The following is an 11885-nucleotide window of genomic DNA, read 5'->3' as shown; positions in this document are numbered from 1 at the left end:
CGGAGTGGGGAGCGGTCAGCAGCAGATCGTGAAGGGCCTGGAGTACAATTTGGACTATAAATGAGGGGCAGTGGGAGCCACAGCAAGGCTTTGAGCAGAGAAGGGAAGGATCAGCTCAGGCACTGAAGAGAGAGCCTAGTGGGAAACTGGGGAACGGACCGAAAAGGGCAAGGCTAGGGCTTCCCTGGTGGCTCAGTGGTTGAGAGTCCGCCTGCCGATGCAGGGGACACGGGTTTGTGCCCCGGTCCGGGAGGATCCCACATGACGCGGACTGGCTGAGCCCGTGAGCCATGGCCGCTGAGCCTGCGCGTCCGGAGCCTGTGCTCCGCAACGGTGAGAGGCCCGCGTACCGCAAAAAAAAAAAAAAAAAAAAAAGGGGGCAAGACTGGAGCCTTAGAAGCAAAAGAGGAGGCTGGGGACAGGGAAGACAAGCCCTGAGCTGGGGCAGAGGCCAGGAAGGTAGGGAGTAGGAGTAGGGGCGGAGCAGATCCCAGAGCCATAACTGAGGTTGGATAAATGGGACTTATTGAGGGTGGAGCAGAAGCTACAGGAAGGCAAGGGGATGAAGGGGACACTCAGGTCTGGACAGGGGAGCAGGTGGACAGTGAGACTATACTGGGAGGAGAGTCAGGTGTGTGGGAGGTGGGTGAGGTGCTGAGGGTTGTTTTGCACACAGGTCGAACGGTCTTCACGAACACAAACAGGCTCAAGACATAGAGAACAGGCTTATGGTTGCCAAGGGGGAAGAGATTGGGGTGGGATGGAGTGGGAGGTTGGGGTTAGCAGATGTAAGCTATTATATATGGAATGGATAAACAAGGTCCTACTATATAGCACAGAGAACTATATTCAGTATCCTATGATAAACCGTAATGGAAAAGAATACTAAAAAGAACATATATATATATATACATATATATATACTGAATCACTTTGCTGTACAGCAGAAATTAACACATTGTAAATCAACTATACTTCAATTTTTTAAAAAAGTTTTCATGAGACAACCCAGGGGTACATCAAGGAGGCAGGAGTCAGGAGAGGGAGGTTCCCTCCTCTGAAACCTTTCCTGACCCACTAAACCCAAAAAAGAGATGGCAGATGGGGACAGAGGAAGAGCTCACAGAGAGATGTGGATGTTTGTCCGTCCATTCCATAAGCATTTGCTGAACCCCTGCAATGTGCCAGGACCTCTGGCAGGCCCACTTGGACTCCCCTGCCTCTGCCCACCCCTGCATATCAGTATGTGGGTCTGTCCTCCCATCTGACCTGGCCTCCTTGAGGACACAGCCCAGGCCTGATTCATCTTGGTTACCACCATGGCCCAGCACGAGGCTTAGCACATTGGAAGCCTCAGGAAATGTTTAAGTAATGGGTGGGTGAGTGTGTGAATGAACGGGTGTGAGTGAGTGGCTATATGAGGAAATCAATGAGTGAGGTACTTAATGAGGGCAGGAAGGACTCAACGCGTGGGTGAGCAGGACGGGTAGGGGCAGAATCAAGTTTAGGGTGGGAGGAAGGGAATGGATGGATGAATTTCTTAGATTGTGCATCCAGCTCCCCGCTCCGCCTCAAGCGTCACCAAGGCTCACCGTTTCCCGTCCGAGCTATGTCCAGAACCCCAATACTGGGTGTGCTGTGAAGGGCTTACCAGGACAGCCTCGCAGAACCTGTCCACTCAAGAGCCGCTCCAACGTCTAAGAAGCAGACCCCAAATACCAACCGGCAAGGGCCCGGCCTCCTGACACCCTGGCAGGACAGGCGGGGAGACTGGTCTATCGCGGTCAGACTCGAGCTGTGGGCCCCGCCTACTAGGGAACTCGCCCTGCCCTGAGTGGCCCAGGGAGTTAGGAGGCGGAGTGTCTATTGGCTGGAAGATGGTGACTGACGTCGTAGGTAGCTTATCACAGCTCGACTGCCGAGGAGTGCTCGCGTGTCAGACAGGCCTCTAGAAAGAGAAATGGGAGCTAGCTGAGGGCGTGGTCGACTGCAGAAGGACCAGGAACGAGGTTTACGGCTGCAAGAAACTGGGCTGTACGACGGACTGATCCTGTCCTGAGGGAGGATGAGAAAGTCCGGATTCCTTGGTCCTGAGGGAGGAAGGACTGAGGAGCCTAGACTTCTGAGTCTGACGGAGGAAGAGGCTGAGCGTCCGGATTCCTGGATCTTGAGGGAGGGAGGAGCTGGGAACCTGAAGGGTCATGCTCTAGGGACGGTGATTCCTGGATCCCAAGAGTCACTGGCCTGACCAAGGAAGACAGATTTAGGGTTCGGGATTTTATGTGGCTCTGTATTGTACTGGAGCCAGGCCTTGTCCCCAGGCCAGAGTTCTGGGTCCTGAGGTGGGCCTTGGAGTAGAGATGAAGAGGAAAAGGCTTAGGGGAAGCTCTGGTCTCGGTAATGCCCTTTCCTCATCCCTGAAAGGGAACCCAGGGGCGGGTGCTGTGTGCAAAAGGAACCCAGAGCAGGAGGAGTCTTGAGACTCATGTGGAAACAAAGAGAAAAACATACATACCTACTGAGAGATTAAAATACTGAAAACAATAAAAATAATAGGGGCTTCCCCAGTGGCGCCTGCCAATGCAGGGGACATGGGTTCGAGCCCTGGTTTGGGAAGATCCCACATGCCTCGGAGCAGCTAAGCCAGTGCGCCACAACTACTGAGCCCGAGTGCCTAGAGCCCGCGCTCCGCAACAAGAGAAGCCAGCGCAATGAGAAGCCCGGGCACCGCAACAAAGAGTAGCCCCTGCTCGCCACAACTAGAGAAAGCCCGCATGCAGCAACGAAGACCCAACACAGCCAAAAGTAAATAAGTAAAATAAATAAATTTAAAAATATATATATATAAAATAATAACACTCACTTGTATGGGATTTACTGTGCCCCAGGTTCTGTGCTAAGCATTTTACATAATTATCTCATGTCTTCCTCCTAACAGCTCTAAGAGATTGGATTATTATTATTATTAATCCCATTTTACAAGTGAGAAAATTGAGGCCCAGTGAGAGAGAATCAAGATACAGATGTAAAGAGACAGGAGAGACACAACACACAGATGGAGATAAACAGATAAAAACAGGCCCAGAGAGAGAAGAGAACACAGCAAAAAAAGGACTGAGAGCTGGGACTCCCAGTGGATGGGGATGGGGGCTTGAGGTCTGGGACTCCCGGGGCCTGGGGGAGGAAGGACCAGGGATGGGGACTCCCAGGTATGTCTTCCTCGACTGCAAGATACCAGGCTTGTTCAACCCTTCTCACTGTGGGTGCTGGGCCTGATTGAGGTCGAAAATAGTGATTAGGAGGGTACAGGTGTGTCATTATCCTATTAGGAGATGATAAGAAAATGCTTCACAGGGGTGCCCCTGGCCCGGGAGGATCCTTTCCCCCACGCCTATGTTCTTTGATCTGGACAGATCAGCCTCAGGGAGGATCGGAGAGGGGCAGGTCCCTCTCTGTCCCGCCCCATTGCTGCATCCTCATCACTCAGACCTGTCACTGAAGCCCACTGTGGACGCAGATGAGCCACCCTGGGGCAGCAAAAGCTTTCTTGGTGGGTCTTCATTCATCCCTCTAGGTCTCTCTGCTTTCCCCCAGGCCTTGAACCAATGCCTGCTAGAGGTCCTGGCACTTTGCAGGGGCTCAGCAAATGCTTATGGAATGGACGGACAAACATCCACATCTCTCTGTGCAGCTCTTCCCCTGTCCCCATCCGCCATCTCTCTCTGTTTTCCCATCCTGTTCCTTCTCATCCTCGCCTGGGCCTGACCTGTCTCCTCCCACCTTTCCTTTCACCCTGGTGTCTCTCCTGAAGCCACTGGGCCCACCATCCCCATTAGGGAGAAACCGCAGCTCATTTTGAAATGAGGTCTGGGCACAAGGACAGCAAGCCATCGAGGTGGAGTCAGGAAATCAAGGATTGCGGGGGGAACGTTGGGATCCCAGACCAGCAGGGTGATACACCTCATCACCCCGTACTCATACCCAGTGTGGTGACGGCACCACCCTCTCTGCAGCTGACACCCCAATTTTCTGGTATCTCCTACATCTTTGGAGTGACACCCATGGTGGGAACCCCACCCAGCTCTAATTCTGCCTCCTTCACTGAGTCACCTCCAACCCTGCCAGACCGGATTAGGGGAGACTTTGGTGACTCAGGCCTCCAGGTCCCCAGCTCTTTCATCTCCCAGGAAGCCAGCAGTCTGTGTATCCCAAGACCCTTACCCCACTCAGGAATGCAGCCTAGCTTAACCCCAAGAGTCTGGACGCCCAGCCCCCTCCTCCCTCAGACCCAGGAGTCCGGGGCCCCAGTCCTCTGCTCTGTTAGGACTCAAGTGTCCTAGACCACATCCACCTCCCTCAGGAACCAAAAGTTTCTCAGTCCCCAGCCTCCTCCCTTCCCAATTTGGAGTTGGGTGAGGTGTGTTTATTTAGTTTGGCTCCAGCATGGGTCGCCCCCAAAACACACTGTCCCCCATGTGCCCAGTGGCCCTGAGTCGGGGCACAAAGCCCCTTCTCCCTGGGAAGTCGGGGCCTCACTAAGGATGGTTGGGAGAGGGCCCAATGGGAGCCCACTCTGCACTCTCCTACGCCGCCAGCCTTTCTCCTCCCCGTTTCCCTTCCCTCTAAGCCTTGGAGTGGCCAGTGGCTGGCGCCTCCACACACCTGACACTCCACCTTTCTATCTTTGTGTCTTTTTTCTGAATCTCTTCTCCCCCTTTCTTGTTATTTCTCCCCAGATCTTTGTGACTCTCTGTCTTGGCATCTCTTTCTCTCTCTCTCCATGTCTTCTCATCTTCTCTCTCTCCATCTCTCTGAATCTCCTTGTGTCTCTCTCCCCTCTGGGCCTCTCCTTCTGTCTCTGTCTCCCATTCCCTCTCTATCTCTCTTGGCTCTCCCTCTCTTTTGGTGTCTGTACAGCTGTGCCCCTTGCACCTCCCCTCAGCCTTCTCTCTCCCTCTCTTGGTCTCTCTGCCCACTTCCCTTTAGATCTCTACTCCCAGCTCCTCATCCTTGGACCCCCTCCCCCACGATTTCCTTGGTCCTCTGAGGCCAGGCAGGAAGCCGGAGAAGGGGATGAGGGATGGGGAAGGAGGAAGGGGAAGTCCCAGTGTGGGGAAGAGGGTCAGCCAGACCGGCTTGGCTCCCTTGGGCATCTCTGTCAGAGCCACACCCAGGGCCACGTGGCCCGCCCAGATATAAGCACCTCAGTTCCTAGTTGTCACCCACACCTGTGTGTCTTCATCATCGCTGTAGCCGTCCCGCAGTTTGGAGCATCTGCCTGAAGCCTTCTTCTCAAAGGTTGGTGCCTCTTCTCTTCTCCCCCCACCCAACACCACTCACATCTCTCTGTCCCCTTACATGTCTCTGACTGTTTACCTCTCTGGACATCCCTGTCTTTCTCAATACCCCCTGTGACCCACCCCCCTTTCTAAACCTGATGGCACTGAGTTGAAGTTGGAAGTTCAACTTCACAGCTGCACAGTACCCCCTTTACTAAACCTCTTGGCTGGGCCATCAGATGTGAGACATTTCTCTTCACCTCACTGAGCCTCAGTGTGCTGTCTGTGAAATGGGTTTGCAGAAAAAGAGTACTGGGCAGGTGTGAGTGTTACTGGTGGCATCTCTATAGGCACCTACCTCTGATCTCTTTCTCCCCTTGTTTCTGACTCTGCCTGTCTCTGTCTCTTGGTCTTTCTCTCCAGCTCTGCCTCTGGTATGAGGAGGATCCTCTGGGGTCTGTGGGCAGCTGTACAAGATGGGCGAGTTTCTTGCCCCCAACCCCATACAACCCTATCCCACGTCTCTCGTAGCCGGCGAGCTGATTTGGCTCTTTCTCCCCAGCGTCCTTACCCCTGAGAACCCAGCCCCCAGTGCCCCTGCCACTTGCCCTGACCTCCCCCAGTATCCAGCATCCCTTGGACAGATTCTGACGCTGTCACCACTGCCACCTCTGCTGTCCCCAACGACCACCTCCTCAGGGCCAGCAAGATGCAATTTGAGATGCACGACAACGTGAAAGGCAAAGGTGGGATCACTGGATGAAACCCCAAACCTTTCAGTCCCCGGAACATGGCCACTTCCTTCCCCTGAGCACGCTGGCTTCGAAGACAGACGGCGCCTGCTTGCACCCCAGAAGCCCCGACATGCAGGGACCCAGCTCCCCAGGCCCAGGCATGGAGGAAGCGGCGGCACGTCTCCGCCCCGCCCACATGTGGCACCAACCTTCCCTAGACTTCCAGGCTCCCCGCCCACCCCACCCCCAGCCGAACCAGTTGTGCAGGAGGCACCAACAACAGGGACAGACGGGGGTGTCGATGCCCAGGTGTGGCATAAAGAACAGGGGAGGGCTTCCCTGGTGGCGCAGTGGTTGAGAGTCCGCCTGCCGATGCAGGGGACGCGGGTTCGTGCCCCGGTCCGGGAAGATCCCACATGCCGCAGAGCGGCTGGGCCCGTGAGCCACGGCCGCTGAGCCGGCGCGTCCGGAGCCTGTGCTCCGCAACGGGAGAGGCCACAGCAGTGAGAGGCCCGCGTACCGCAAAAAAAAAAAAAAAAGAAAGAAAGAACGGGAGAGGCACAGTGGTGTCCCCTCAGTGGGAGGCCTGGTGGCCTCGCCCGGACTGCCCGGCAGAGGGAGGGGCTGCATAGGTGTCCGCTGACCCCCGCCTCCCCCCTCCGCAGCCATGTCCTACCCAGTGACCAGCCAGCCCCAGGGTGCCAGCAGCTGCAGCTACCCGGCCCAGCCCAGTGACTGGAACACCACCCTCATGGACTGCTGCAATGACATGCCCATCTGTGAGTGCCCGCCGCTCCCTCTCCAGGCCCGAGGAAAGAGTGGGAGGGGAGCGAAGGTCACCTCCAGCCCCTTCCTCGCCCTCCTAACCCCACTCACCGTTTCCTTCCTTGGGCCCTGAATTCCCAGTCTCTAACCCTCATGCCTTCCTGGGACGCCCGACACTCCCTAGGATCCCGGCCTCACACCTTCCAACTTCCACTGGGACCCTCAACGTCCCCCTTGCACCCTCACTTGTCTTCCTTGGGGCCCCAATTCCCCCTTCAACCCTATTTCCCAATCTTGAAACCCCACTCTTCGGACCCCTAATTCCCTCTGGGACCCTCACTTCCACTAACACTCAGCTGCCTCTGGGCCCCTCAACCGCGCGCCGCGGACCACGCCTCGCCTCGCCTCGCCCCTCCCCGAGGCGGAGCCGGCCGGCACCCGGTGGGTCCCGCCCTTAGAGCCCCGCGTCCCCTCCAGGTTTGTGCGGCACTTTCATCCCTCTGTGCCTCGCCTGCCGCATCTCCGAAGACTTCGGCGAGTGCTGCGCCACTCCTTGCCTGCCCGGAAGCCTGAACTCCCTGCGCACCGGCATGCGCGAGCGCTACCACATCGAGGTACGCGCCGGGCCCGGGACCGCAGGAGCCGAGGGCTGGGGACGGGCCTCTTGGATGGATTGCAAGTTAGGGCTGCTGACCTCTTTCTCCCACCCTCCAGGGCTCTATCGGGAAAGACTGGGCGGCCCTCACCTTTTGTCTACCCTGCGCCCTCTGTCAGATGGCGCGGGAACTGAAGATCCGAGAGTAAAGACGTTCCCCTCACCTTTCTCCTTTTCCACCGTCACGCCTGCCCTCCTCTGCCTTCTCCTGGGAGGTCCTGACCCTCCGCCCTATCCCGCCACCAGAAATGCACCCACAATAAAAAAAAAAAAAAAACCTAAAAACCAACTCCGCCTACATCCTTTTTGTCCCAGGGACGGAATCTGGGTGGAGGAGGAGGTTTGGTGAGGGTGGCACGGACACAGGGAACATGCCTAGGTGTGGAAGGAGTTCCAGAGTCGAGTCAGATGCTTGACCCGGATCTGCTGTGTACGACATTGGCAAGTCTCTTCCCTCACTAAGCCAGGGAGTCCTCACTAGCAAAGTAAAACCACCAACTCCCTAGCTGCGTACCTGAAGCTCTGCCCAGAGCCTGAAAATAAGCAAAATCAGAAAGGCTGTCTGGGGACTGTCCAGGTACTAACCATTCAAAGAAAAAAATTAGGAGAGCCCCCCTGCTCATTCAATACCTATGGACTCTTGGCCTGCCCACAATCCTAACAGATGTGGAGGCTCTTTGTCTTTAAGGCACAGAACTGTCAGGTTTAAAACTCTCTAGAGCTGAAAGGCATACTCAAGGATCATACAATTCAATCCACCCCCTTTACTGAAAAGCAACCAGCAGATTAGAAAATGTTTGGGTCTCAAAGTTGGACAGACCTGGGCTTCCATCTTGATTCTTGCCACTTACCAGCTGTGTTCTCTTAGTAAATTAGTAAACCTTTCTGAGTCTGTTTCTCCCTCTGAGGATAATCCCTAATATGTCATACAGCTCTGAGGGCAAGAGATGGAACAGATGGAAAGGCCAGAGTCAATTTAACAAGCTGTTGTTAATATTATTATTATATTATGTAATAATTTGTAACTATTCTAATATTAATATATTATTTGTACTATTTGCTATTCTTCTCTCTCTGTGTGTATTCAACCATCGAGTGACATTCTTCACTTGGAATGTCTAGTAAGCATCTTAAGTTTAACGTGTCTAAGACCTAACCCCTGATTCCCCACCGCCCCAAGTCTGCTCTTCGCACAGTCTTCCTCATCTCAGGAAATAGCAAGCCCCATCCCTTCTGTTGCCCACTCTCTCTCTCGCCCAGTATCCAAACTGTCAACAAATTCTGCTGGTTCTACTTTCAGAACAGATCCAGAATCTCCCTTCCCCCCATTCTACCGCACCTCCTTGTTCCAACCACCCTCCTCTTTGGCCTAAACAAATGCAGTGGCTCCTCACTGGGCTTCCTGTCCTAATTCCCCCCTTTTAGTCTCTTCCCCACAGAGAAGCCCTGTGGACATCTGAAATAGATCACAGGCCTCCTGTGCTCAGAACCCTCTGAAGGCTCCTCCTGCACGTGGTAAAAGCCAGAGTCCTCACGGCGGCTCAAGGACCTGCACAAGCTGCCTCTTACTCCCTCTGTGACCTTACCTCCTCTTTATTCTCTCTACTCCACGAGTCTCTTTGCTGTTTCTCTAAGACGTTAGGCACGCTCCCACGTCAGGATCCTTGCACTGGCTGTTCCCTCAACTCGGAATGCTCTTTCCTCAGATGTCGCTATGGCTCACTCTTTCACTTCTGCTCACATGTCATCTTAAGAGTGAGGCCCGGGACGTCCCTGGTGGCGCAGATGGTTAAGAATCCGCCTGCCAATGCAGGGGACATGGGTTCGATCCCTGGCCCGGGAAGATCCCACGTGCCGCAGGGAAACTAAGCCCGTGCGCCACAACTACTGAGCCTGCACGCCACAACTACTGAGCCCATGCGCTGCAACTACTGAAAACCACGCTCCTAGAGGCAGGGCTCCGCACAAGAGAAGCCACTGCAATGTGAAGCACCTGCACCGCAACGAAGAGTAACCCCAGCTCGCTGCAACTAGAGAAAGCCTGCACGCACTGACGAAAACCCAACGCAGCCAAAAATAAATTTTTAAAAAAAGAGTGAGGCCCCCCCCTTCCATCTTACATTAAATAGCAAGTACCTACCTCCCCACCCCCCTCCTTCACTGCCCTGTTTTTCCGGTCATTTTCCAACATACCAAATCTTTTATTATTTGGCTCCCCACTGGCTTGTCAGCTCCACGAGAGCAGGGACCTTGTTGACGGCTATATGTCCAGAAGACACATGGACATATGTGGAGACCAATGGAGGTGGAGACAATGTGTGATCACAGGCGGGAGACGTTGGCTTAGAAAAGGGAAGAGATTTTAGAGGTAATACATGGGGGCAATGGAAAGTCAGACAGGCTTGTGTCGGAACCTGGACTCGTCTACTGATCTGCCCTGAGTTTTAGGCAAGGGACTTAATTTCCGAATCTGCAGAATGGGGGAACAAGCCCATACCTCCCAGCTGTGATGTTGGGAAGATTAAAAGACTCATGCCAAGCACCCAGCACAGTGCTTGAGTACTGTAGGCCCTTGGTAAAATTTCTCCCCTTTTCCTGAAGTCCCTAGGCCATCAGTGGCCACACAAGGGCTAGAATCCAGGTCCCTAGCATCCCGTGTCCAGGCTTTCTCTCACTTCACCACAAGCCCCTTGCATTCGGGTGTGTGGGCCCCTTGCATTCGGGTGTGTGGGTACCAGGGAGAGGCAACTGCTGAGGGGCTGACATGGAGAAGGAGGGACACATGCTGTGGGGCACTGGTACAGGGGCATCTGCATAGCAGTGACAGGAGCTGGAGGGAAGGTGGCTCCGTGCCCCAGAGAAAAAGTCCAGTCAGAGTGCAAACGCTCTGCTCAGCAGGCAAAGTCACAGGGTGACTGCTAATAAGAGACCTTACCAAAGGGTCCAAACACAACATGGAGTGTCTTTTTTTTTTTTTCCTAAGCATTTAGCAGGACCTGGCAGAAGGCCAGCACTTTTAATTAATTTATTTTTGGCTGTGTTGGGTCTTCGCTGCTGCATGCGGGCTTTCTCTAGTTGCGGCGAGCGTGGGATACTCCTTGTTGCGGTGTGCGGGCTTCTCATTGCAGTGGCTTCTCATTGCGGTGGCTTCTCTTGTCGCGGAGCACCGGCTCTAGGCGCGCGAGCCTCAGTAGTTGTGGCGCACGGGCTTAGTTGCTCCGAGGCATGTGGGATCCTCCCAGACCAGGGCTCGAACCCGTGTCTCCTGCATTGGCAGGCGGGTTCTTAACCACTGTGCCACCAGGGAAGCCCCCATGGAGGAGTCTTGAAGAACCACCTTAACTCCTTTCCGGTTATGTGGGATGATCCCACTGGCCTCAGGACTCCCTGAGGCAGCATGTCCCACTGCTAGTTAGCTCCCCAGTTGGGAAATTCTGCCTTATCTTGAGCAGAAATTGGCCATTTTGAACACCTACTCCTAGTGTCCACTCTGTGCTGAGACAGCTAGGTCAACTTATGCTAAATAAAGCAGTCCTTCCTTGGGAGGTGGAAGAGCCTGGTGGTCAGGAACATGGATGTGAGTCAGGTCTGGGTTCAAACGGCAGCTGTCACTCAACAGCTAAATAATGTCTATGAACTTCTGTCCTCTCATCTGCAAGATGGGGATTACATGGTATCTACCTCATAGAGTTGATTGCTGTAAAGATCATGATAGCGAGCCATCTAGCATTTGGTATTCAGTAAAATGTAAGCTCACAGTCACGTCTTGGAGGTTAGGTACGATTATCAGCTCGTAAAGGCAAAACGTGTGCGGGCAGAGTAATCCCTGAAAATTCCTTAAATTGCTCATAAAGTCTGAAAATACCATGATATTCACAGGCCACACTGGAGACCCACAGGCCCCCTAAATCCAACAGTTACATCGTCATGTCCTTGGCTCAGTATCAGGTGAAGCAGCCGGCCTGTACCCAGGGGCTGGGTTCTAAGTACACTGTGGAACACTCCCAGCAAGATTCCCACGCTGAGCAAGGCCCACTGACGGGATGGAGATCTCCCACTCCCACCTTCCTTCGCAACACGGCTCTTGCTCGGCCAGGGACTGGCGGATAAAGGCTCCCATGATGCTTTTGGCTTGGGCTGTGAGAATCTACTTGAATTAGAGAAAGCTCACCGTGCTAGGGCCTCACCTCAGTCTTTGCACTGCCTGAATTCTCTTACGTCAGGGGCCAGAATAAAACCCAAACCTGGGACCAAGGCAGTCTGTTTTCCTTCCTGAGACGAGCAGGGGGTCTCCTTGTGACAGGGATCTGGGCAAGGGTCAAAGGCCTCACTGCCCTCATGTCCCCTCCGTTCATCCCTCCTGGGGAACAAGAGCTTCTGTAGTGGCACCACCCCCGCCAGGAGAGACAGTGAAGAGCCAGGCTCAGGCCACGTGGCTTGGAGCGGACACCA

At 54.3% G+C, this 11885-nt stretch overlaps 1 protein-coding gene across 1 annotated transcript; it reads left to right on the top strand.

The window, feature by feature from the left end:
- The first annotated feature begins 6544 nt into the window (after positions 1-6544).
- On the top strand, positions 6545-7722 carry CNFN (cornifelin). The gene is made up of 3 exons (XM_059045372.2): positions 6545-6792; positions 7256-7392; positions 7493-7722. Exons 1-3 carry the CDS (start codon positions 6681-6683, stop codon positions 7580-7582), a joined length of 339 nt encoding a protein of 112 aa, XP_058901355.1. The 5' UTR covers positions 6545-6680; the 3' UTR covers positions 7583-7722.
- Positions 7723-11885: the final 4163 nt, after the last annotated feature.

This window comes from Kogia breviceps, chromosome 18 (genome assembly GCF_026419965.1).
Source record: "Kogia breviceps isolate mKogBre1 chromosome 18, mKogBre1 haplotype 1, whole genome shotgun sequence".
Taxonomy (NCBI): domain Eukaryota; kingdom Metazoa; phylum Chordata; class Mammalia; order Artiodactyla; family Physeteridae; genus Kogia; species Kogia breviceps.
This window is presented reverse-complemented; position numbering and strand designations above follow the sequence as displayed.